At 40.2% G+C, this 26,816-nt stretch overlaps 1 protein-coding gene across 2 annotated transcripts; it reads left to right on the top strand.

The window, feature by feature from the left end:
- Positions 1-92: 92 nt before the first annotated feature.
- Positions 93-26,224, top strand: rbl2 (retinoblastoma-like 2 (p130)). 2 transcript variants are annotated; one of them, XM_044355890.1, is made up of 22 exons: positions 93-433; positions 3,517-3,647; positions 6,133-6,333; positions 6,774-6,838; positions 8,583-8,711; positions 11,878-12,038; positions 12,604-12,668; positions 13,513-13,684; positions 13,837-14,000; positions 14,102-14,214; positions 14,293-14,396; positions 15,697-15,834; positions 16,200-16,364; positions 16,540-16,648; positions 17,232-17,504; positions 18,652-18,851; positions 20,145-20,321; positions 20,418-20,489; positions 22,518-22,617; positions 23,604-23,830; positions 24,411-24,584; positions 25,596-26,224. In XM_044355890.1, the coding sequence occupies exons 1-22, from the start codon at positions 296-298 to the stop codon at positions 25,761-25,763; spliced, it is 3,246 nt and encodes a 1,081-aa protein (XP_044211825.1). In that variant the 5' UTR covers positions 93-295; the 3' UTR covers positions 25,764-26,224. The 2 variants fall into 2 exon arrangements, with proteins under 2 accessions (XP_044211825.1, XP_044211824.1); XM_044355889.1 differs by having other exon boundaries at positions 23,601-23,830.
- The last annotated feature ends 592 nt before the right edge of the window (positions 26,225-26,816 follow it).

Raw genomic sequence — 26,816 nt, 5'->3', positions numbered from 1 at the left:
TGGTATTCTCTAACTAAAACACGCCCATAAATGACGTTAGACGTTATCGCTCGTGTCTCTCCGTACGTCCGCAGCGCAGCGGCCACGCAGCGTAGTAGCTGTCAGTCAAAGGACATTTAAATGGCCACACTGTACAGCGCCGTATACCTTGCAGCGCGATAATAACACAGTTACGATTATATTTTGGGTGCAAGCAGCGTAAATAGCGTCTGTTTGTGTTGTCGGCGTTGCTCTCTTTTATCTGAATCCGCTTTTTATCCGCCAAGTTTGTTCAGAAAGACACCTCCTGAAAAAAATGAGCGACGAGGACGACTTTTTACAAAAAGCCCGAGCCGGGTTTGAAGAGCTCTGTCGAGGTTTGAATATGGACGAAGAGGCGAGCAATGAGGCATGGAAGACCTATGAAAACATCAGCAGGAATTTTACACTAGAGGTAAAAACGACAATTCATCTCTTACATTCAGTTTTTACGTATTTGCCGTTGCTCTAACGTCTCTGCTTCTCGGTGTAGCTTTCAGCCAGTGTCCATGTTTACTGTAACGTTACAGCTAGCTAGATTAATCCATTAACTTCACAAATTTAACCTCAGTCCACTTTCTGTCTTTTTATTTTTATAGTGGGATAAAAATGAGAAATCGAGAATTTATTCGAATGACTTCTTGAACCTATTAAACCTCTTAAGCCATAATATCCCAGCGTAACGGGTATTAATGTGATGCTAGCTTTCAATAAACGGTTACTGCAATGCTAAACACAAACATCCTCCTAATTTAAAGCAAACATTTATAATGTTATGATATTACATGGTAATACATAATACTGTGTGGATAAGCAGGAAGCCACTAGAGGGGAGGATTTCCAGCATGGCTAAGTGTAACACAATACAGCAGACTGACCGATGATTAATGACACAACCTGCTTATTAAATAAACTGAAAGGTTTTGAGATACTTGTACTTCACTTGAGTATTTCCATGTGATGCTACTTTATACTTCCACTCCACTACATTTCAGAGGGATTAATTGTACTTTCTACTCCAATACATTTATTTGACAACTTTTCAGATGAAGATTTGACACAATGGATAATATAACAAGCTTTTAAAATACAACACATTGTTAAAGATGAAACCAGTGGTTTCCAACCTTTTTGGCTTTTGACGTCTTACAAAAAGCAGTGTGTAGTCGGGGTCACATTTCACATGTCTATGAGTTGTTAACAGCTCCACCAAATAGTGATTTTTCCCTCTAAACTTCTCACATGCTTTCATTTCAATAAATGTTCAAATGATCCAATATTTCAGCAAAAAATCAAAGATTAGAGAAAAAGTCAAAAAACTGAAAACAGATTTGTGTATCAGAACTTTGTTTTTTTAGATATCCTTTGAAATACATTTTTGCACAGAAGGAGGACTGTGGATTTTGTGCCCATCACTTACATTGTAAGTGCATAAGGAAGGGATCCTCTAATCACCAGTATGAACAGGACGAATAATTACAGCAAGAAAAATATGTTTCAATGTTCATTTAAGCACCTGACTGTTGTTTTAAGACAGACTTGAAAAAGTGTGACCCGTCCTTTAAGTAAAAGGTCTCAATACTTCTTCCACTGCTGGGCATATACGTAGTTTTAAGTAAGTTGGCAGGTTCCTCGGTTACATTAAGGTTCAGAAAAGGAAGCTGTACATGTTTACAGGGCTGACTATACAACAAGGCACAGCCCAAAACTGAATTAAAACTTAAAGTGTTTTACAAATCTGTGTCAACAACGAAATTTTTAGACGATTTAGAGCTTCTTCAGGTGTCTGACCTGCTAAACTACCATGATAACTGACAACAAAAACAACCGGAAGTTGTAGTATTTGGACTGACAGTCGACCTCTCCCATTAATCATCTCACGACCCCTCAGATTTATCTGCTGACCCTTTGGAGGGGCCCAACCCCTAGGTTGGGAACCACTGGACTAAACTAGCTAACTGTATATAAAGTAGTGTAAACTAGCTCCACCTCCAGCAGCTACAACAGTAACATGCTGCTCTAACACTGATGCTTCACTATTAATAATCTAATGATGTCATATATAATAATATATCAGTCAGAGGGACCAAACCACTACTTTTACTGCAATACTTTAACTACATCAAGCTCATAATACTTATGTACTTTTACTGTAATACTTTAACTACATCAAGCTCATAATACTTATGTACTTTTACTGTAATACTTTAACTACATCAAGCTCATAATACTTATGTACTTTTATTCAAGTAGGATCTTTAATGCAGGACTTTTACTTGTGATGGAGTATTTTTACTTTGCTGTATTGCGACTTTTACTAAAGTAAAGGATCTGAGTACTTCTTCCACCACTGTGCTTAATTTTTTATAAACATGTTACTTCAAGAATGTACAAAGTAGGTTTAATTTTTTTTTGCATATGATAGTATTCATACTTCTAGCATACTTACAATTTTTATATATGACATATACACACAAATAGGACAAACAAAAAACTGTTGGTAGAAGGTACTTACTGTATACTTTACTTGAGTTTTTCCATGTAATGCTACTGAATACTCTGCATACACTGCACTACATTTCAGAGGCAAGTATTGTACTTTTTCTGCACTATATTTATTTGACTGCTGTTACTTTGCAGATTAAAATTTCACATACAAAACATACATCAGTTTATAAAATACACTGCACTACATACAAGCATTTTTCTGCTTAATGAGTACTTTTACTTTTGATACTGTAAGTATATTGTGCTCTGATAATATTTATGTAATTTTACTTGAGTGACATTTTCAATGCAGGACTTTTACTTGTAATGGAGTATTTTTATATTGCAGTATTGCTACTTTTACTCAGTGATGGAAGAAGTCCTAAAAGTCATGCAATCAAACTTTTACTTGAGTAAAAGTTAAAAAAAAATAAAAAATTTAAAAAAGATTAAAGATTAGAATCAATATATACTTTAAGTAACAGAAGTAAAAAGTACTCAGTATGCAGAATGGCCCATTTCAGAAACATATATACTATATTAGCGGAGTATAATTATTAATATATTAATGTTTATGCACTTGAAGGATTAATAAAGTCTTATCTAAACCTGTAATAATACATCATACTCCATTTGTTGGTCATATTTTGTATTATTAACTAGTACCTCTAGCTGTCAAATAAATGGAGTGGAGTAAAAAGTACAATATTTCCCTCTGAAATGAAGTAGAAGTATAAAGCAGCAAAAAACACTCTAATGCAGTACAGGTACTTGAGTAAATGTACTTAGTTACTTCAGTAGTAGAAGATTAACCTCATCTGACCTCCTCACACTCTGCTCTTTTATCCCTTCCTGCTCTGATCTCCTCCTCTGTTCCTCCTTGTCTTTTTCTAATCTCCCTCCACCACTTTCTCCTCTTCCTCCTTCTCCCCTTCCTCTCTTTTTGTGACTCCCATCTCACTTTTCTCTCCCCTTCACTGTGATTCACTCTCTCTCTCGCTCCGTGTGCAGGGCAGCGAGCTGCACTGGCTGGCCTGTGCGCTCTACGTGGCCTGCAGGTCCTCGGTGCCGACGGTGGGGAAAGGCACCGCAGAGGGGAACTACGTCTCTCTGACCAGAATCCTACGCTGCTCAGAAATGAGGTAGGACCATAATGCACCTGTGCACTCAACTGTAAATCTGTCTGCACCACTGTAATCATGTGTGACCTAGAGCTGTGTGATATGACGATATATACGATAGAAAAACATCTATCATTTCATAATATGCTCTATCGTTTATGATGTTGTGACGTAAATCGCACTCTGTATCGCAGTATTTTTCATCATTTGGAGTCCATCTTTTGCACAGATTACATTGATAAATAACTCTTCTTGACTTTTTTACTTGGGAAGCTTTTATTACACTTACAGTAACACAACGATTTTAGTTGTCGTCAACTCTGCAGCTCTCCACCGCCGTCTGTCTCTCCTCTGCAACGCTGCACACACACGGAGGGCTCAGCTCCACCCGCACAGAGAAGGAGAGAAGCAATGAGACAGCAACCATAAATGATAGCAAAACATAGTAGAGACTGTTTTTATGTTATTTTCCAAATTTATGTGCACTCATTTAATTTCAGCTCAGTGTGAGAGTCTCTGCAGCATTTTGCTGTCATTCATGGTCGTGTTTCTCTACTCCACTCGCTGTGGTTCACCGCAGGCGGGGCTGAGCTGAACACACAGGAGAGACAGTGAACCAGTTGAAGTACTCTAGTTGAGCCATGAAGAGTAATTTAATTAAATCTGTGCAAAGGATGGACAGTCACTGGGGGGGGATGTGCTATATCGGGATAGGTATTGTTATCAGGATATGAAATTACTCATATTGGGAAATGAGATTTTGGTCATATCCCCCAGCCCTAGTGTGACCAAAAAATAAATATACATTACTCTGACAAATGAAGAGGAAAGGCCGACCCTGTGTCTGTGTCTGAGCTAAATATAAAGACAGACATTACTGATGAAAATAAGATAGTGAGATGAATAGATTTGACACCATTAAGGTAAATACAAAACTGCAAATACTGATTATTTTCATATCGACTTATCTGCAGATTATTTTCTCATTTTGTCTATAAAATGCTAAAAAATTGAAAAATGTCAGTTATAAGCTCTTAGAGCTCATGGTTTCATCTTCAAATGTTTTGTTTTGTCCAATCAACAGTCCAAAATCCTCACATTTCAGAAGCTGCAAAAAGATAATATTTTGTAATTTTTGCTTAAAAGTAAATAAAACAGTTCTTAGATTAATAAAATAGTTGCAATTAATTATGTGTCGATCAATAATCATTGAATTGATTAATTGTTGCAGCTCTACTGCAAATACCCACTCCTGACATACCGTTAAAACTGTAGAGGATAAAAACACAAAAAGGCTAAAAGCTTATTTTCATTGTGCTCTTCATTGCAAAGAGGAAAGAAGAAGCGATGACAGATCTTAAAGTTCAGCAACACAGATGAAAGACAGATTAAAAAAACATAAAGCAAAACAAAAACTGAGGCTGTTGCTTCACACATCCTGCAGCAGCGCTCCAGAGATCTACAGCAGTATATAAACAGCTATTTATGTCGGGGGTCCACAGTTCTTGAAAGGTCTTAAAAAGCATTGAATTCAGTTCCCTCAATAGAAAAAAGTCCTTAGAATGTATTAAAGTCTTAAATGTCTTGTGCAGAGGTGTTGAATATTGTCTCTTTCCTGCTGTAGACAGTAACATTAGTTTATGTTGCATGTTGTTGCATTTTCCATTTTCTGGCTGTCGGGAGACGTTCTACATTGATAAACTACGAGCGAGCCTGTGCTGCAGGAAGCCGTTCAATCCTTTCTTGTGGAACTTCAGTCAGCACCATCAGACCTGTAGAAACACTACTGCTAGCTGCAGTAACGAGGAAGATCACCCACTCACTATACACAAGAAGAGAGTTTAGAGACAAAACTACAATTATTATTTTTTCATTGCTTAATCCATCCATCTGTTTTTCTGTTGCTTATCTGGGTCCAGGTCGCATTAATTTATTGATTATATCATTAGAAATTATTATGATGCTGCTGCTGGGAAGTACTGAAAACATTTTATATAACAATAAATGATTGTAGGTCATATCATGAAATTACTAAATTACATTCTGTGCTTTTAAAAAATAACATCAAAAACAGTTTTAACACTGCAAAACAACAAAAGTAATTTGTTCAAAGTTGAAGACTGTTGACTGGAAATCACTTTAAATGCAGCTGTGTGTCTCATTCATAAATTTTTCCTGATAAAATTGATCAAAATCGATTGATTTCTGGAAGTACAAGAACTTTGTAGGTAGTGTTATCTGCAAGGTGATAACAGTTTAATTATTTTTTAAATGGCAGCACATAATAACAGTTATACTGGGCTCTAACAGGCCACTTAATGACAGTAATGGAAATGGTTGTTGGTATTAATACCAGAATGTTTCACCGCAGCGTATATAGTGGAAACGGTTTACCGGCACATCTTTATTGTGTATATTACTTCCTCGCTGATTAGTCAGACATACAAACCACTGCCAGTGTTGAGTCATTTTCTCGGTGTAACTCTTCACTGTTCCTCCGTTGTAGCCTGATCGAGTTTTTTAATAAGATGAAGAAGTGGCAGGACATGGCCAACCTGCCTCAGGACTTCCGTCAGGGCACCGAGAAGCTGGAGAGAAACTTCACGGTGTCGGCCGTCATCTTCAAGAAGTACGTTCCCATCTTTAAAGCCATCTTCAAAGCCCCGTCAGAGGAGCCGCCACGTGTCCACCGCAGCCGCAAACAGAGGTACGAGTCCGTCCACGATCGTGACCTTTGATTTGTTCTGTTGCTGAGAACACGCAGGAAATGATTTCTAATTTATCAGCGCTCATCAATCACCTACTTGTGGCCCACAACAGACAGTAGGTTGGCTTTGTGACAGCTGAGAGTCTTAATCTCAGTGTGGAGATGAAATGCAAACACATTCTTAGTTTCCTCAAGCATATAATCATGCTACAAGTTAAGATTTTCTCTTTTGCATCTCACACAGCAACAGCAGCAAGATTTCTGAGCCTCCAAACAAGCATTTCTGGTCTTTTTATATTCTATTTTGACAGGACAGTTGGATACTTATGAATTTGTATCCATGTAATACGTATATGATTAATTAATAGATGCATTGTAATCATTTCAGGGTCGGTAGCTGGCCTTGTTTAATTCATTTCCCTCCTGTCTTTGTTTTCTAGGCGACATCCGTGCACCGTGACCGAGGTCTTCAACTTCTGCTGGGTTTTGTTTGTCCACGCTAAAGGTAAAGACTCACTCAGTAGAGTTACCTGCACCCTCAACTTTGATGCAAAGACAAACAGAGGTTCGTGTCAAATAAGCGGGATCCTATTAGAGAGGCTTTAACATGAAAACACTGATCAAACACAGCTTTAAAGGGAAGGGTGATTCATCCAACGGTCCCAACGAACATAAGAGGCCAGCAAACAGAGCAGGGATCAACATGTGGCTGCTAAAGTAGAGAGAATATAACGAACACACACATCTTCACTTCCGTCGATCTGAGACACGTTTACATAACAAAAACCCAACAAGACTGGATCTGTAACATGACTAACACACAAATCTGAATTGAATCCCGTCAGATTAACGTTTTAAGACCTTTAAAGTTAAGCATTGTACTCCTATAACATCCTATAACTCCTATAACAAATTTTCAATTTGTGCCTAAAAAATCCTGAATGGAAACTGAAGCTGGAAATTTAAAAGAAATATCGAAATATCTTTAAAAAAAAAGTGTTTGTTGTCTGAGGTGTAAAAGTTGATCTGTGGATAAAAAGAAGATGTAAACAGACTCAGTGAATAAATGATGATGTACATGAATCATGTGACTGAAGAGACCAAAACATCAGATGTGTGTGGAGCGATGAGGAGGACTTCCTCAAATTAATACATGAATATTTCCATCACATTTTCCTCATGGTTTTCCATCGTTTGAGCTTTGACTGCCGCTCTTTTAAAGATGTCATCTTGTTGTGTCGTCTTCTTCTGCAACGGTTTAATGGCGCCGACTGGAGAATCAGCGCCACCAGCTGTTTATCTCCTGATATTCACACAACAGTAGTGGATGGAAACAAACATTCACAACATTTTCTTTTGATCGTTTTGTGGATATTTAATTAAAATTTGAGCTGCATTTAGATGGAAACTGACTACTCTTCTTCCCTGTCAAAACCTGGTGTTATCATTACCCACAATGCAACTGGAGATTGGGATGGGTTATGCTAGTAGCGGCTAATGTAGCCTGGAGCTGCTAGCCTCCAGCAGAGACAAGAAGACACCTCCGGGGTTTTTTTTTTTTTTTTTCATTTTACAACTTGTAGTCTTCAGCCCCAGCCGATGCTGATGAGTGACATCATCAGTGATGTCATCAGCTCCCTCTGGAGACACAGAGGGCTTTATGCTACTTTTGACTCATACAACACCAGGAAACACACACTGAGGTGGAAAATCAGCGTTCAGAGTTCACCTCTAAAGCAGAGAGAACGTGACAGACTAATACAATACAGATCTGAGGGCGAGCACGGACTTGTCAGCATCAGCGGGACGTCGCCACGCTGCCGCTCGGCCCTTTATTTCCTCCTCCATGGAGATTATGTTTTCACCGGTGTTACTTGGCGACTTTGTTTGTCTGAACAGGTTTCATGGAAGTTTCTTTGGACAGATTTGGACAGTTTGGCTCCCCAAGTGCCTCACTCTGAGGTATTAACTGAGGGGAAAATTGTAGTACTCATTCACTTTCCCTGCCCTCATCTGACATTCCTTCTAATAAAAAACTGCTGGCTCAATCCTTCTGAAGCCCCTGTAATACACACACTCACTTTAGTGGGTATCAGATGTCTTGACAACTAAAGCGGCCGGTTTGGACCTGCCTCTCTAGATTTGGCAGTAATACCGGTGTGGTTTGCTTTGCCAACTTAGCCTGAAGACATGATTAAACAATCATGTGGTGTCATGTTTTTTCTTTGTTTCTGTATCTTCTTGTTCAGGGAACTTCCCCATGATCAGCGATGACCTGGTGAACTCATATCATCTGCTGCTATGTGCTCTCGACCTCGTCTTCACCAACGCGCTGCTGTGCAACGCCAGGAAAGATCTGCTCAACCCAAACTTTAAAGGTACCGCACCCTATACTGCTGCATCCTCCTGAAATATCCCCTCAGGCTCCCTGGGACGTAGAAAAGACTGTCTGTGTATGTTGAGATTTGCAGCAAGAATAGACGTCTGCACGCTTGCAAAAATGTCTTTCTGCTCTGAAATATTCCTATTCAGATGCATACGTGTAGCTACATTTTTAAGTTTTTGATCACGTGTGTGCTCTTTCAAAATGATGCTCAATCATACACTTTGCTCCTTTCTCGTCTTTAAACCCGCTGCCCTTATTTACACCTGCAGCAAGTGATGATTTGGCCACTTGGGGGCAGCAGAAACATTTATAAAAAAATAAACACTATAGCTGCTTTAAGGTTCTTACAATCAGTGAAAATCTGGAGAAAACACATATTGTAAAAAACAGTGTTTTTCCAAATCTGGAAAAGTAATGATGAGTATTAATGAGGGAAAAACCTTTGATTTATTTAACATGTTTGATTTAGTGCTGTACATGACTGATAGTACATGACAGATGTACAGATCAGATTTTTAACTGTGTGACACTTTTTTTACTCAGTTCAGACCTGAAGTTTTATCTAATTTAAAGCATCTATAATTTATATTTTTATAACTCCAACGTATGAACTGACAGTGTGTATTGTGAGCGACGTGGCTCATAGTGATGAACCTACAGAGAATTATCAGCAACTCTGCAGCTCCCTTCGGCTTTATGGAGCTTTATAGTGATTTTCAGCTCATTATTTTGCCGTCTGGCTGCAACTTTACTGTTTTTGTTCACTCTCAGTGCTCTCATAGCTTCATTATCGGCCGCAGCGGGCAGATTTTTTCAGAGAAAAAGCTCTAAAAAGCCACCGTACACTACCTGCTCAGCACCAAACACAGTTATCAACTAGCTGGTGAGCACAATGGAGCATTTAGCAGCTAAAGAGCCACATATTTCTCACAGGAGTTGGTAGAGAGCAAAAACAGCTAAAAGAGAGTGAATATGAAAAACTGCTAACAAGTTCAACATATCTACTTAAAAGGTGACGATATGTCAGTGTTGTGTTCACTACTTGTTTCTGCTGAAAACATTTGGACAAAACATCAGATCATCATATCTGAGTAACATATTTATGATCTAGTGCTGTCATTTTTGTTCTCAAAGAGCATTTTGTATTTTAATATTTGATCAGAAAGTGCGTTCCATTTTTGCTCATGTCAAATCTTTGATGTTCAAAATCTTGAACCTCATCCCACCTACATGCTGTATAGTTTCAAAGTTCAAAGTTGCGAAACATGACATTAAATAGTCAAAAAAATTAAAACAAGAATAGGCTGGTAGGAAGCCTGCTTATCAGTTATGTACAGCACTAAATCAAACATGTAAAATAAATCAAAAGTTATGCTCTTTACGCTGAACATATTCCAACTTGCCAGCTCCCAGAGAGAGCGTACAGCTGTGTGTATCAGAGCTGCACTCTCTTCCTGTTGACACCTCATGTTTCCTCTGCTCGCCCCTGTAATTGTACTGGAGAACCTAATGAGAAAGGAAACGGCTCTGTACAAAAACCTCCTGTCCTCCGGCCCCCCCCCCCCTCCCCCTGCAGCCCTGACAGCCTCACAATGAAAAATGACACCGCTTCAAATTATATTCAGACAGGAAACTTTTTTTTTTTTTAAATTTTGACTAGAAAAAATCCCAAAATCGCACCCAGGGAATTTAAGATGACATGAAACCTTGTTGATCTCCTGATTTCCTGTGGAGAAAGTGGAGGAGAAAATGTGCTTTCAATGTAAGTGATGGAGGCCAAAAAATCCACAGTGTGTCCACACAGTCATTTAAAAGTTGATGTGAAGCTTATATTCAGCTTCAGCAGTCTGAGTTAGTCATATTAAGTGGATATCTGACACATTTACAGTCTTTTTAGCATCAAATTCCCTCTTTGTGTTTCATTTTATGAATTCGAAGCTTCATATTAGCTTCAGATAAACTTTTAAATACATTTTTTGCACAGAAGGAGGACTGTGGATTTTGTCCCCCATTACTTACATTGTAAGGTCATTATGAAGTGATCTTCTAATGGTCAGTATGAACAGGAGGAATGATTACAGCAAGAAAAACCTGACTGACCCGTCCTATAAGAACATGTGTTATAAATAAAATAAGCATTAAACAGTTCAAATTAAAAACAAAACAAAAAGAAGTGGTGATCCAATCATCTGCAGTGAACATGTAACATTATAACGCAACATAATGTACATTTAACCTACTTTAATTCAAACTGCATAGTCGTCTCAGTGGTGTTTTTTGTACGTATATAGAGAGACTGATGGTATCAGATATCTGAATGAATGTTTTGAAGCTCCCCTGTGGAGTTTAAAACCAACAAATGTTTCTGTTTATGTTCAGTATTTCTCATCGAAACACATTGCATGTATCCTTGAGGTCTAACAAACATGTTGAATGCTGAGTTTTAGAAATATTTCAAATTGTGAATTCTTAACATCCACGTTTGCTTGTTAGTAGTCGTCTTCTTCACTGCTTTTGTCGGTGCGTAGCTGTGTAGGTGTGTAGATGTAGATCACAGCAGACATTTTGACTCGTCGCAGCAATAAAAGCACAAATCTTACTAATAACATGAACAGTGGCTCTGCTCTGTTCAAGTAAACCATGACAGTCAGACAGTGAGCCAGTATGTGCTGTAACTGAATTCAGCCATCATTCACTTTATAAACTACACCTGTGCTTTTCCTACCGTCACATAACAAAATAGCATCTGTAAAAAAAAAAAAAAAAAGGCCTGTAGTGTGAAACCAGCGTCAGAAATATGTATCCTGTTGCCAACAAAACGGCGACCTGCTCATAAAAACATGTCTCCAGAGTGCTACCAGTGATCTAAAACTCCACAGGGTACTCTTAAGTCAAGAAAATGTGAAAGTCATTCAACATCGACAAAGGAGTCCTTTGATTCTAAGAGACTGACACTGACAAATGACATTTATTTATTCTTTTAAGTCATTTTGTAGCTTCAGTCATTTACAGGAAGAAGAACATTTACACCATCAAACAACAAATAAAAGTGTTTCAACTCGTCAGACTGTTTTCTTTAACCAGAGTCCTTCCCGTCATCAGGTTAATTATAGTTTCGGTTACTAAGTGTCCTCCCCGTCTTGTCTCCTGTCCTGCAGGTCTACCAGAGGACTTCAGCAGTAAGGACTACAGGCCGGCCTCAGGCCCGTACTGCTTCATAGAGCAGCTGTGTGAGCTGCATGACGGCCTGGTGCTGGAGGCCAAAGGAGTCAAAGAACACTTCTGGAAACCTTTTATCAAGAAGCTCTTCCACAAGAGGGTAATTAATGCATTTTACGATTCACAAATAGATGTTTATTTTTTTCACTATCAATGTACGACGGAGTATCACGGTCACTGTTTCTACAGTTTTTGTACATTTTTGTACATAATGACTGTGTGGACACACTGTGGATTTTGGCCTCCATCACATTATATTGAAAACACGTTTGAAGGATCTTTTAATATCCGGTATGAACAGGAGGAATGATTACAGCGATGAAAAACCTCTTTCACTGTTCATATGGACACCTGACTGCTGGTTTAAGACACACTTGAAAAATTGTAAACTTTTCCTGTAATAACTATGGTTTCAGTGGTAAATGTTTTTTTTCTAATAAAAGTTTCTACCCCTTGACTTTCCTACATGATGTGGTTTTGCACTTCCTACCAGCACAGTAAGGAAATAAATACCGGGGAAACACACACACACACACACACACACACACACACACACACACACACACACACACACACACACACACACACACACACTCTGGCCTGACCTGATGATGTTTGTGGTTTTATATTGTAAAACTAGACTTCCTTTTCTTCAACTCCCACAGATCCTCAGAGGAAAAGAGGACGGTCTGACCGGCTTTCTGGATCCCATGAACTTCGGAGACAGTTTGTGAGTGTCGGCCATCGCCACGGCAACATGACACTGTGTGTTTTAAACATTACCGAAAATTGAAATAATCTAATTTGTATGAAGACAGAAACATGTGGTGAGGAGAGATGAGGAGTTCACGTCAGACTCTTGTTTTTTGCAGCATCTGTTTTCTCTACTGTAGTAGATTATACCTTACTGTATTCTACTCTACTGCAGTCACTGTACCTGACTCTACTCTAGCCAACGTTTCTTTCCCACAATCCTCTCAGATCTAACATCACTCTACTCTACTCTACTTTATCTGACTCTACTCTACTTTTCCATATCAACCATACTTTTACTCAACTGTACTGTTTAAGTATTCTACCTTACTCTACTTCTTCCAACTGTAATTGACTATCTTACTTTTCTACTTTACTCAACTCTATTCTACTCTACTCTTCTTCACTCTAATGTAACGCTAATTGACTCTACTTTTCTATATCTTGCTGTACTCTTCCCTATTCCAGTCAACTCTTACTTTATCCCAATTTAGTGAACTCTACTCTCAGCCACTCTATTCTGCTCTACTCTAATGTAATTTCTCTGTCTTACTGAGCTCTAACCAACTCTAACCTACTTTACCATAACCTGCTTTACTCTACTTTACTCTGTTTCTACTTAATCCAATTGTAACTGACTGTATCCTACTTTACTCAGCTCTAATACAGGCCACTCTATCCTACTCTACTCTGCTCTATCCAGATTTTTCTGCCGTACCAAGCTCTAGCTGACTCTACCCCACTGCTGTATACTTCTTAAATTTCCGTTATGTTATGCTACTTTTTATTTCTTTCTCTAACCTCCGGTCCTGTACCCACAGTTTGTCTCTGACTCGGGTGTATGAGGAACATGTTCTGGCTACCGGCAGCCTGGATGAGAGGATCTTTACTGGCGAGGGGGCGAGCGACGACATTGGCACCCCGGGGCCGTGCCTGTGTGAAGGGGTGGAGAACCAGGACAGCGCCACCTACAGGCTTCATGCCAACCTCACAGTAAGACATTTATGTACCTTTTATTTGTCTCTTTTAAATCAAGATCAAATAAACAGCCTCTTGTTTTTACTCTCTGCTCCTCTTTCCGCATCCTCCTTTTTGTGGTTTATTCATGTAAATAAACAGGAACCTCCTCTCTCTCCTCTCCACAGGCCTCGGCTCTTAAGGTGGCCACTCCTCTGACGGGCAGGAAGTACGTTCAGGAGAACAGCCTGGCGTCTCCGGTCTCGTCCGCCATGAAGAGCGTCGGACGACTCCACACGCTGCTGTCGGGAACCAAACAGGGGCCGAGTGCTAAGCTAACGGAAACACTTAGGTAGGATTCTCTTTCCTTTCCTGTGGGCTGAACTGATGATGTCTCCAAAGACATGAACCCAGTTTAAACTCAAACTGTATCTCTGTACCTTTATGTCTCAGGACCTGTGCCAGAGACCCCAGTGATGTCATCAACAAGCGCCTGAAGGACATGTTCGAGCTCTTCTCTCAGCATTACGAGGGCAGCGGGGAAGAGAACAGGTCGATGGGGAGAGGTACGTGCAGACGCAGACGTTAGTGTGTTTGATAGATTCGCTTCTGTTTAAGTGTCTGAATAAAAGTTTTTCTCGTAGACATGGCGGTGAAGTATTTTCACCTGGCGGAGGCGTTGTACTACCGGATTCTGGAGTCCATCATCGAGAGAGAAAAGATGATTCTGGGAGATGCTGACCTGTCTGTGAGTGTTAACCGTGCAGCTTTTATCATCTTGTCAGTGCTACAGATGTTAAACTCGGGGCTGAAGTTGAATATAAGTCACAAAAATTAGTAACAGGCAGGTCTTGCATGGCTGTGTAACTGTTTTCATTTCAGCATGGTGCAGCATCTTCGCTGTTAAAATCTAAAATCTACAACAACATGGTGAAAACAGCAATGAAAGGGGGAAAAAAACCCCATCCCTCCTTTCTATCTATGAGAAAACTGTAATCAGACAAGCACACAGAATCACATATTTTATACTCTTGAGTATAAACTGTTACTCTCTGGTAGATGTTATACAGCCAGTAAATGCAAAACCAACTGTCTCCAGCTCTCCTTCGTCCCCACCTCCATTAGACTGCTGAGCAAAGAACCGGCATCATTTTTGATCTATTGCACAGTTGTTTATTTTAACCGACTAGAATATATACACAGTGCAGTAGGGTTTCATGTGTAACACTGACTGATAGTGAGTGGAGTACTACTTGATTTGTTTTATTTAATATCTAATTTATGGACTTTGCCTCCTTCGCACATCTGGTTTTCAGCTTTTCATTGCTTTAATTCTTTTATATAAACTCAACACAAGTCACTGTGTTTTCATCATTTTAGAAACAGTCTGTATACTCTGTGTACAAGGGGAACAATAGTCTATTTGTGTAGGTGTCTGATTGGTGTGATGTACATTACTAGTGCCACTGGAGATAATGAACCTTGTATTTTTCTATATGCAACAGTATTCAACTCTTAAGCCTGAGATACATCCTCCGTCTGGGACAATAAAGTATACCTTCTCTTATTTAGACCTCTTCATTGGGAGGACGTGGTCCCAGCTGTTTAAAATAAGTAACACGGCCTTAAATGAATATGTTTAAGGGGTGCTGGGTGCTTCTAATGATCAGCATTCACAGACCTTTTAGGCTTGTATCTTCATTTGCTCTGAAGTTTTGACTTGACAGTTGCTTCTTGGTAAATTTAAGTTTTTAAGTGTTGACGTCCTCCTATGGCGCCCCTGATCCTTGACGGTGGTTTTGTGGGGGAGGTAATGGATGAAGTAATTTAATAGGACACATTCTTCTTAGCTTGTAAATACATAGACTCTGTTCCTCTGGAAGGAAACAAACATGTCATCAACGGACTCAGTCTGTTGATGAAATAGTATATACTGTTTCAAATAGTTTCTACTTGTTCCTGACCTGTTCCTGGAAGTGAGTAATGAAATTAATGAAGTGTGTGTGTGTGTGTGTGTGTGTGTGTGTGTGTGTGTGTGTGTCTTGCAGTGTATTTTGGAACAGGACATCTTCCATCGCTCTCTGCTGGCCTGCTGTTTAGAGATCGTCATCTTCTCCTACAGACCTCCAGGAGATTTCCCCAACATGATCCGAATCTTCCGGCTCCCGGCTTATCACTTCTATAAGGTATTGATACATCCTATCACCAGCTCCAAGTGTGGCTTGGAACCGATTTGCGAAAACCACATTTTATGTGGTTTTTTTTTTCTGTCCAGACTTTCTAAAATCAATCTGGATACAATCTGGATATGCCAAAAAATGCCCAAATGCCAGAACCCAAAAAGCTGAAATGTCAGATATATGGTGACGTAGCGACAAAATCTGTGAATGACGAGAATAAACACTGTGGAAAAGCATCAAGCATCAAGAAAATGGCTCCGAAGTTCAGATGAAATATAGTAAAAATGCAAAACAATAATGTAGAAAATAACAGTTGTATTTGGAGTTTGGTAAACCTCCTCGTGTCTTGATATTTATGTGTATCTGCGCAGGTGATCGAGGTGTTGGTGCGGTCGGAGCAGGGTCTGTTTCGGGAGGTGGTGAAGCACCTGAACCAAGTGGAGGAGCAGGTGCTGGAGAGCCTGGCCTGGACCAGCGACTCCCCGCTGTGGGAGAGCCTCCGTGGGGCCAAAGACCACGTCCCTGCCTGCCAGGAGGTCCGTCAACACAAAGACTATGAAATATTACATTTATTGTGTACTTTAAATGTACTGCAGTATATACTGTGTAGATTTTGTTGTATTTTAGAGTGTGTTTGTGCATTAAATTTAAATACATTCCCACACAGTCTTTGTTGATGCACTAGCTGACTGTGGTCTGGATGTGTTTCAGGTGATGCCTCCTCAGTATCTGGAACAAAATGATGAAAGCAGCTCAGGCAGCGTTCCCCTCACTCCCATAAACCACGGACCGGACCTCAACACCAACAGCACCGTCAAAGGTGTGTGTGATTTTTTTTTCACTGCTGTTCATTCAAGATATTTTTTAACTTGACAAACTGATAGACAAAAAGAAATACACATTGACTTTTTTCTTTTTTTTATTTCTTTTTTTTTCCTGGAAGAAATGCTGTTATTGTTTTTATGTGTTGTCACAATTAATCTATTTATCAGAAACATTGATGACAGATATGCGTCTTGTTAGCTGTTTGCACTCAGATGAAATATTTGATCATGTAAATTAATAAATATACAGTATCTGATTTGGTGAAAATCATATGAAGGTATTAGCTACAACAGAGTTTGTATTTGAATTAAATACATCTCATATTGTTAATTGTAATGATAGAATTTATTCATTTCAAATGAACCTTTGGATCGAAATGCATCTGAATTTGAATCTGACAATAATGACTTAAGAATGGCTGTGATTTTGACTGAATAATAATTTCTTTTTTACAGCTTTCATTCAATATTTTTCGTTTTTTACTTTTTACTTATTTAATTTGTCATGTATCTAGAAAAGTGTGTAAAAATGTGTACTTCTACTAGTGAATATAAAGCTATCCTCCCCTCCTCCTTCAGGTGTGTCCCCCTCCCCCACCACCCTGCTGGACCGCTACAGCTCCCCGCCCACCGGCGCGGCTCGGCGGCGTCTGTTTGTCGACCTGGTGGACGGCGAGTCTGGAGTCACCTCCGCCGGCTCCACAGGCTCAACCAGTACAGCACCAGCCGCTGTGGCCAAAACCAGCCAGGCCAGTCTGGTCACAGCCATCCCGGCTGGGCAGACTGTAGTCACCATGGCAACCGCCACCGTCACCGCCAACAACGGGCAGACAGTCACCATACCTGTGCAAGGTGAGAGACTGAAAACACTGATGTGAGAATGTTGATTTGTTCTGTTCGTGAACAGCAGTCAGGTCCCCAAATGAACATTTAAATAGGTTTTTCTTGCCATAATCATTCCTCCTTTATTAAATAGTTTATCTGAAGCTAATATAAAGCTTCAGCCGTCCAAATTTGTCAAATTAAGTAGATATCTTTCAATGTTTCAGTCTTTTTAGTGCCAAAGTTCCTCTTTTTGTTACTATACTTCCACCTGCAGCTCAACAGGGAAACACTGTCCGAGGAAACACAAAGAGGGAATTTGATGCTAAAAAGACTGTAAATGTGTCAGATATCCACTTGATATGACTAACTCAGACTGCTGAAGCCTCATATAAGCTTCACAGAGACTTTTGAATACATTTTTGCACAATGACTGTGTGGACACACTGTGGATTTTGTCCCCCCATCGCTTACATTGAGAGCACATTTGAAAGGGATGAATGAACAGGAGGAATGATTACAGCGAGGAAAACCTCTTTCAGTGTTCATATGGGCACTTGACTGTTGTTTTAAGACAAACTTGAAAAATTTTGAACCTGTCAAAATACCCCTATACTTAAATCTCTTCACTGGCTCCCTATTGCGTGTAGGATCCAGTTTAAAAGTCTCATTCTTACTCGTAGAGCGTTGCACGGTCAGGCTCCTGCGTATGTGGCTGATCTTCTTCACCCTTACTCATCAGCTCGCTCTCGTAGGTCAAAGTTTGCTGTCTGTCCCACCCTGTCGCACCCGTGATTGAGCTTTTGAGGTCATAGAACCTAAACTATGAAACGCTCAGCCCGCATCCTTATGCTCTGCTGATTCTGTGGATTCTTTTAAAAAGCAGTTAAAAACACACCTGTTTATACAGGCGTTTGGGTAACCTGTATGTCACCTTTTAATGTTTCTATTGTGTATTTTTATTGTGCATTGTATGTTTTCATTGTGTACTGTGTTTTTTAGTTTTGCACTTTTTAATCACGTGATTTAATCTACTATGATTCTTTTTTGTATGCTGTTTTATGCCTTTATAAAGCACTTTGTGACTAATGTCTATGAAAAGTGCTATCCAAATAAATTTGAATTGCTTATTACTTACTGTCCTTTAATAAGAAAAACTGACCTTTGACCTCTGCAGGTATAGCCAATGAGAGTGGAGGCATCACTTTCATCCCCGTCCAGGTTAGTGTGACCGGACAGGGCGGAGCCACGCTGCAGCCGCTGTCCGCCCAGACTCTGAGCGGCGCCCTCACCATCCAGTCAGCCTCCCCCAAGCCGGCCGCCAAACCGTCAAGCAGCCCGCTGAAGAAAGGCTCGCTGTCCCTGTTCTTCAGGAAGGTACGAGTCCAACACGTCTGCTATTTATCCTTCTACTGTCGTCACAGTTTCGCCTACAGCACCTCACATCTCGTGTTTAACTGTGTGTGAATGCTGGTTGGCTTATACAGGGTTTAAAGGTAGAGTCAGTCATTCTGGAGAAAGATTGTTGATATTTGAACTAAACACCCAAACAAATACACTCCTCCCTCCGTGCTCCTTCAGAAGCTCCGCCCACCGAAATTCATGGCCGTGCATTGCCATGGCAACGACCAAAAGAGAAATATGGCAGAATCCAGAGCAATGCGTCAGCTGTACTGTTACTCTCACATTTTATCATGAGCAGAAAAAAGCGGCCTTCTCACTTCTCATTTGACCTGCGTTTAGCGTCTCTGTCCACAGAAGCAGCCGCCTGTCAGCTGCAGCCAGACAAACTGCCTTCACCAGGCTGACTGACAGCAGAAATTTACTGAACCAAAATAGTTTACATGTCGGCTCCACGGGAAGCAATCGACAGTGTTTGTATTTATTGATATGGTTAATAAGTTGAAAACATATACAGCGGGATATTTGTGTGATTTAAACAGCTGACTGCTCAGATTTCACCTCACTAAATGGAGCACGGAGGGTCTCCATGAGACTGTCTGGGATTCAGTGTGGACTGATACATTTAATATAATGGAAGCATATCGATACTGAGAGAAAACACTTTCTATATGAATTGGCTACAGCTTCTCTCTCTCCAGTTTGCCAGCCCTAACCCAACATTCAATGGGTGCTGGAGACGGGGAGACTGTCATGTCCTCATAGAGACAGCTGCTCTGATGACTTCTCCCTCTCCTGTGTATGAGCAGGAACACCCCCTGCTGATTGGCTGGAATAGTGTTGTGTGGCTCGCTCCGAGCCACTGTGTTTATATGCACAGTTACAGAGCCAGTGCTGTGTATGAACACCAGATTTTTTTTTTCAGCGCACACATGAAGGGACAGCTAGCAGGCCATGAGGAGATATTTGCTGAATTTGACAAAAAGTGTGTTGGGTTAGAATTGCTGACTCTACCTTTAACAGTCAGACTGTTTCAATTAGAAAGTATGGTGACTTTTACATCATTGACATGATTAACAAACCAGTTTCTGGCTGATGGCGAGAGGAGATCCAGATGTGACGGTCCAGTCAGCGACAGAACAGGATCCCACAGCAGAGTGGACCGATCTTTGTGGAGAAACAGCAGAGCTGCTTGCATTGGAGAGATTCTAGACTGAAGGATTAATACAAAACACATACAAAGCTAAAGTCAGTGTGTCTGTCTCTCAGGTGTATCACCTGGCCAGCGTGCGTCTCAGAGATCTGTGTGCCAAACTGGACATCTCATCAGAGCTGAGGAGGAAGATCTGGACCTGTTTTGAATATTCTCTGGTGAACTGTACCGAACTAATGATGGACCGTCACCTGGACCAGCTGCTCATGTGTGCCGTCTACGTCATGGCCAAGGTCTGTGTGTGTTTACATATACATGAACATCCCTCCATACTGCTGTGTGTGTCCTTTCTATTAAAGTACATTGTTTGTGTTCTTTGTTTTTGTCAGGTGACCAAAGAAGACAAATCCTTCCAGAACATTATGAAGTGTTATCGCTCTCAGCCTCAGGCCAGCAGCAATGTAAGAAGCTCTGAATCAGCACCACTGCTTCTTACTGACACACATGCAGAAAATCTCCCAAACTTTTTTTACAGCTTCAGTCAACCAGGGCTGCTTCATGGGCAGAGGAAACAAACAAAGCAAACAAAAATATCGCTGTCTGTCCTCTGATATTTTGCACCTCAAAACAGCAATGCTTCAAAATACCAATACCACTTCTCATCCTCTAGCAAATAAGAAGACACATAATTCAAGCTAAAAAGGGGCCACAACTCAGTAAAAATCCCCCACATATTCAAGTTTAACAGTGACATGATTTGGAATACAGCAGCTGTCACAGGATGAATCTTTTCCATGAAAGCTGTTGTGGCATTGTTATTTTCAGCAAAAGACCAAACTGGATTTCCTCTATCTGTCTACTTATTTCTGTCTGAGGAGATTATTACAGGGAGTTTTCAGCTTTGTGGAAACACGTCCATACTGAACACCTTCTGGTTATTAAAGGACCAGTGTGTAAGATTTAGTGGCATCTAGTGGTGAGGTTGCAGATTGCAACCAACTGAAGACCCCTCCCCTTCCGAGCATGTAGGAGAACATATGGTGGCCATGAAACTCGCGAAAAACACGAAAGGCCCTCTCTAGAGTCAGTGTCTGGTTTGTCTGTTCTGCGCTACTCTAGAAACATGGCGGTGCAACATGGCGGCCTCCGTGGAAGAGGACCCACTCTCTATGTAGATATAAAGGGCTCATTACAAGGTAATAAAAACACAACAACGCTTATTCTCATGGGATTACACAGTAATTAAAACATGCTTATGAATATTATATTCCATTTTTTTCCAAGTCCGTTCCACTAGATGCCACTAAATTCTACACACTGCACCTTTAAATTAGCACAACAAAATAAGGGAGCACATATTTATGTAGATGATGTTGGGAGCTGTAGTTTTGGGACTTGACGGTGCTTCACAGAGGTGAAGTTTAAAGAGGAAATATCAGGCACATTTCCAGGTCTATATTTATATTCTGGGGCTCTACTGGAATATCTCTGCATGATTTTTGTCTCTTTAAGGCCCCGCCTCCCGATGAGCCCTCTCTGTTCTGATTGGTTAGCTCCCAGAAGCCGGCTGACCTCTGGCTACATCAACAAACTATGAAACAAACTGTAGTAGTAGGATTTCACTACTTGTCGTTATTTAATCAAAATGTGCATTTCTCAAATAGATTAGTTACATGTTCAAGCTGAAATCCAGCCTGAAATATTAAGACTGAGAATCTGAGAGGGGACAATGCAAACAACACATGGAAAAACCTCAGCAACAACCATAGCAACAAAACTACATAACGGATGGCCGTTTATGGGCATGTGTGATGGTCTGATGTCAGCTCGTCGGCAAAGTAGAAAAAAACTTTGTAAACAAAGCATTTAGGGCAGGTTAAAGCCCCGACTTTTGACTTGCAGGGAGCATTTTCTACATACGTTAATCTTAATTTTTGGAACTTTTACCATTTTTAGCATAGATATCCGATATAATAATAGAATATAAATAACAGAAAATCACAAAAAGCATAATATGGCCCCTTTAAATTTAAAGGGTTGGTTCACCCAAATGACTAAAGACAAAAATATTCCCTTCCCTTTTCCTCTAGTTTTCCAGGTTTCCAAATATCGGTTTACATTTTTAACAAGGTAATATCAAGCAACACCTCAGTATCTCATTCGCTTCCTCATTAAAGGCCGAATGCACCAGATTTTAGTTTCATGTTTCACCCTGGACAGCCACTGTTTGCATGTAAGCTAACATAACAGCCACTGTTTCCTGAGTGAGCGAGTGACCTGAAATAGTGAATATTTTGTCAGACACTGATTCCAGTTCCACCCCAAAATGAATGCTGATCTCAGCCTGACCACTCCTAGGACTCCTCTGTGTCTGTGATGATATAAATCATGTCAACCTTTACATATATATCTCCCTTTACTCTCAAAAGAATATGAAATTCCTCCCACATCACCTCTATAGTAACTGAGGCTCATTTTGTATGTTTCAGGTCTACAGGAGCGTGTTGATCTCAGGGAGGAAGAGGTGTCACTCTGGCAGCAATGACTCCAACAAACAGAACTCACCTCCTCACAGCAGCCAGGATCCAGGTATGAAAACCGAAAGCACCTTTGTTGCATGTCACCACCCCATCTCTCTCTACCCTTTATTTCCAGCAGACTCTCCCCACTGTCGCTATAATAAAGGCATAAAATGCTCCAGAAAAATATATATACAAAAAGAAACAGTCCTCCCCAGATTTATCTTTGCACTCCTGTTATGTTATCAGACTCATGATGGACAGTTTTTAAGAGAAAAGGATGGAATGCGATACAGCAGAACCAGAGATACCAGACCATCTTTTTTATTCCACACATTCTTCATCCTTGTCAAAAACCTGGTGCCTACATTACCCACAATGCAACAGAGATTTGGGTGTGTTATGCTATTAGCAGCTAAAAGGTACCCTGGAGCTGCTAGCTTGCAGCGGAGATGAAGAGCAGGCTACAGAAGTCTGCTAACAGCACTTCTTTCTCACTGCACACCCCCAGATTTCTTTACATTTTCAAACTTGTAGTCTGCCCCGACAGATGCTGACTCAAGTGATGTCATCAATGACATCATCAGCCCCCCCTGAAGACGCAAAAGGCTTTATATAACTTTTTACACACATAGAACACCCGGAAACACATGCTGAGGTGGTAAATAGCTGCAGTTCATCTTTAAGTTCCAATAATCACAATTTTTAAATCAACACCAAATCAAATGACTCTGTGTAATGTTAAATGTGTCCCTTGTACTGACAAACCCACAAATAATTTGCTTTTCAGCCTCTTTCGGTCTCTAGTTTTGGTTTTGCAGCACATTTCCTGTCTGGTTCAGTCTCAGCTGACAGCAAATAGCAGACAGAAAAACATTAGAGACTAGCTGGTGAAGAAAGTGGAACATCAAGCAGCTAAAGAGCCTGATATGTTTCTCAGGAGTCCAAACCACAACTGAAAGGAGAACACCTGAAAACATAAAAAACAAATAATATGCAGACATCTTATTCACTGTCGTCTTCTTTGCCGTTAACATCATAATCTCCTCCCAGCAGGTGGAGACAACAGCCCAGTTCCTATTCGCTCCAGCAGCACCTTGCCCGCCCCCCAGCCTGGCAGTGCCCCCTCCACCCCCAACAAGAACTCCTCCTCCTCCTCCTCCTCCAACATGTGTGACGGTGAAGAGGAGCGAGGAGACCTAATTCACTTCTACAACAACGTTTACATCAAACAAATGAGACACTTTGCTCTCCGATACTCTCCGAGGTCACCCTCCGCAGGGGTACGTACTCTTATATTAACACTCGTGGTGAGAGCATGAAGCTAATGCTCTCATCTATAATCTCTTAACATCTGTGAACTAGTTTTTTTTATTTATTTACCTGGGCTTTATTTAACAGTAACGATCAATCATAGAAGTTAAGAGTGCTTCATATGAGAATTTCTACAAACACTCAGTGCAATATAAAGAGAGAAATATGACACAAACACCTACAAACAGCTACAATAGAGTAGAATATAATAGGATAAGTAGTAAAATACAACTATGTCTGTATGCTACTATATTACTATGATAATATGGTGTACAATATAACATGATGATATATTAAACCATAGTGTAGTATAGCTTAATATAGAATATAATAAAATATTAAGTGTCCAATATGAAAATACTTTTACAGTAAAGATGATTTCCTCACTGCAAAAGAAAAACTTTCTTACATCGTGTCAGAGGTTTGATTCCTTCTGGGGTCATTATGTGAAAAATAATAACATTCATGGTACTGAAATAAACAGTAAAACACATTAGAAACATTAGAAATGAAACATGAAACACTTATTCTGTGTGTGTTTGTGTGCAGGTGGAGACCCCCCCTCTATGTCCGTACCCCACCCTGAGGACCGGCTCTCCCCGCCGGATGCTTCTGTCCAGCAAACACTCCATTTACATCTCACCGCACAAGACGAGCTCCGCCCCCACGCCGACAACCCCCCGAGACAAGATTTACTACTACATCTGCAGCAGCCCCCCCAACGTGAGACACACACACACACAGTACACTACACATACTGCTCTGCTTTACAGTATTTTCATGGAATAACTGCAATAGTTCTGATCACAGCAATATTTAAAATGGCGAAAAAATCCACGCAAATTTTTCACCATTGACCACTACAGTCGTGAAGTGGGAGGGGCCGCTACTACTTGAAGTGTATTTCCTCATTTCTGTATCACCATTTCAAATTTTTCTTTAAACAATCACCTCAGTGTTACTGAACATAGAAACTCAGGACTCTCCCGGATAATGTAACGATCCTACAGGATTATATTATGACCGTCAGTTTCAATTATTTCAATTTCGTTGTCTGTGATTTTGGTGGACAGCTAAGAATACTACAATACCCATGAGCCTCGGTCGCCGTCGCCACGGAGATGGAGTCAGTGCTGAATTCATCCAGAATTGAACCAAAATTTAAAAGTGAACTAATTTAATCTGCAGATTGTAAAATCCGTTTCCTGAACATTGTAATCTTTAGCTTCCACTCGCTGTTAAGGCACACATCACAGAATTTTAAGCTTGGTAAACTGATCAGATATTTCTTGCTGAAATGCACCTTGGGAGCCGTAGTTGACTTCTAGCCCAAAATGTTTATGTCCACAGGTTTGTAGGTTCAACTTAAGATATTTTCTAATTTAGTTGTTCATCTTTTATTCTGATGATTTAACTGGGAGAGATCCAAGATGTAGAAGAGAGAGAACTGTAAGTCACATAACGTTGTCTGTGAGGAAAATAAATGTCCAACTAGCCTGGGAGTTGTAGTCCACCGAGCATAACGCAGATTAATTTCTCTTTGGGTAGAAAACAATGCCACATACTGGTTTAGCCCTGAACAGAATGGTTTCCAACAAGTTGCTTTATTTCTAAATAATGAAAATGTCCAAATATAAGCTATCATGAAATTATGGCGATGAGTTTTCCAACCCACATTTTGTTGTTTGTAAACATGAGAACCTGCTCTGACCTCTGTGACCTCTGACCCCTCAGCGTCTCCAGGAGATCAACAGCATGATCCGGACCGGAGAGACTCCCACCAGGAAGCGCAGCATGCCTCTGGAGGACGACACGTCACCCAAGAGGGTTTGTCCCGACAACCACTCCGCCCTGCTGCGCCGGCTACAGGACGTCGCCAACGACCGCAGCTCCTCCCACTGAGTCACACACACACACACGCACACACACACACAGAATACCACAATATCACCATAGTTGCACCAACTGCATCATCCTAATATGACATTAACGAACTTCACACACTGTCACAGTCTCATCTTACCTTATCAGACTTTTTAGGAGCGTTTTGGTCACTTTCAATGATATTTTTAATTAACTTTAAATAATAAATCAAGGAGTCAGATTACACATTCATGCTATTCTGACTGACAGAAAACATGGTTTATCCTTTGCTTTGTGTCTGAAAGTTTCCTGCCACATCATTCGTAGCTCTCAGTTCTGGTTGGTTCATTCAAAATGACCTGATAAACACTGTAAATAACAAGTCAGCTAGTTGACAGAAATATTGTTAGGATACAGTCGCAGCCAGTGTTTGATGTTATCATGTTGCAGAGCAAAAAATGCCATTATAAAGTTCAGGAAATTAGAGACAAATTAAAATTGAGGAGGCAAAAAATAAGTCAACATCTGATCCCACTGACAAAGAACCATTTTTAAGTTCTAAATGTACTTTTTCTAATGTAAGAAAATAGAATATAAAGAATTTGGGAGGCATTACAGTTCAAGATGGATCTAATATTTTCTGCACACAATCAGGGGTGGAAAGTAACTAAATACATTTACTGAAGTATTATACTTAAGTTTGTAGCTGACCGGACGGTCGTTTCTTGTGTGTTCTGGCTGATAAAAAGTTCCTTTATTGTGGTTCTTTTGTTTGTTGCTGCAGGACACCGAGACTCAGCTGTTATTTCAATGCCAGCTTTTACATGAGAGTTTACAGTATATACTGTAGTATGAAATTAACCTTGTAAATGACCAAAATGCTCCCAAAAATCAGATCAGGTCCCAAAAATTTTTTCCCATGTTCATACATGTTTCCAAACACTTTAGTTTAACTCAAACAAAGAAAACAACAAACGAGGAGTCTGAACTCCTGCAGCTCTGATATTCTTTTTAAGTTTGAACTCGTCAATGAGAGAGTGGTGATCAATCAGTCATCAAGTCAAGTTAAATTTTATTTATACAGCACCAAAT

This window comes from Thunnus albacares, chromosome 7, assembly GCF_914725855.1.
Source record: "Thunnus albacares chromosome 7, fThuAlb1.1, whole genome shotgun sequence".
NCBI lineage: Eukaryota > Metazoa > Chordata > Actinopteri > Scombriformes > Scombridae > Thunnus > Thunnus albacares.
Note: the sequence above shows the minus strand (reverse complement) of the source record. Positions and strands in the feature narration are given on the sequence as shown.

What these genes read in the sequence shown, in the direction of transcription:
- rbl2 (XM_044355889.1), top strand. Translation starts at nt 296, where the DNA reads ATGAGCGACGAGGACGACTTTTTACAAAAAGCCCGAGCCGGGTTTGAA. An exon ending in GCTCAACCCAAACTTTAAAG is followed by an intron (nt 8,712 to 11,877) that starts GTACCGCACCCT and finishes CCTGTCCTGCAG; the next exon opens with GTCTACCAGAGGACTTCAGC. An exon ending in ATGAACTTCGGAGACAGTTT is followed by an intron (nt 12,669 to 13,512) that starts GTGAGTGTCGGC and finishes CTGTACCCACAG; the next exon opens with TTTGTCTCTGACTCGGGTGT.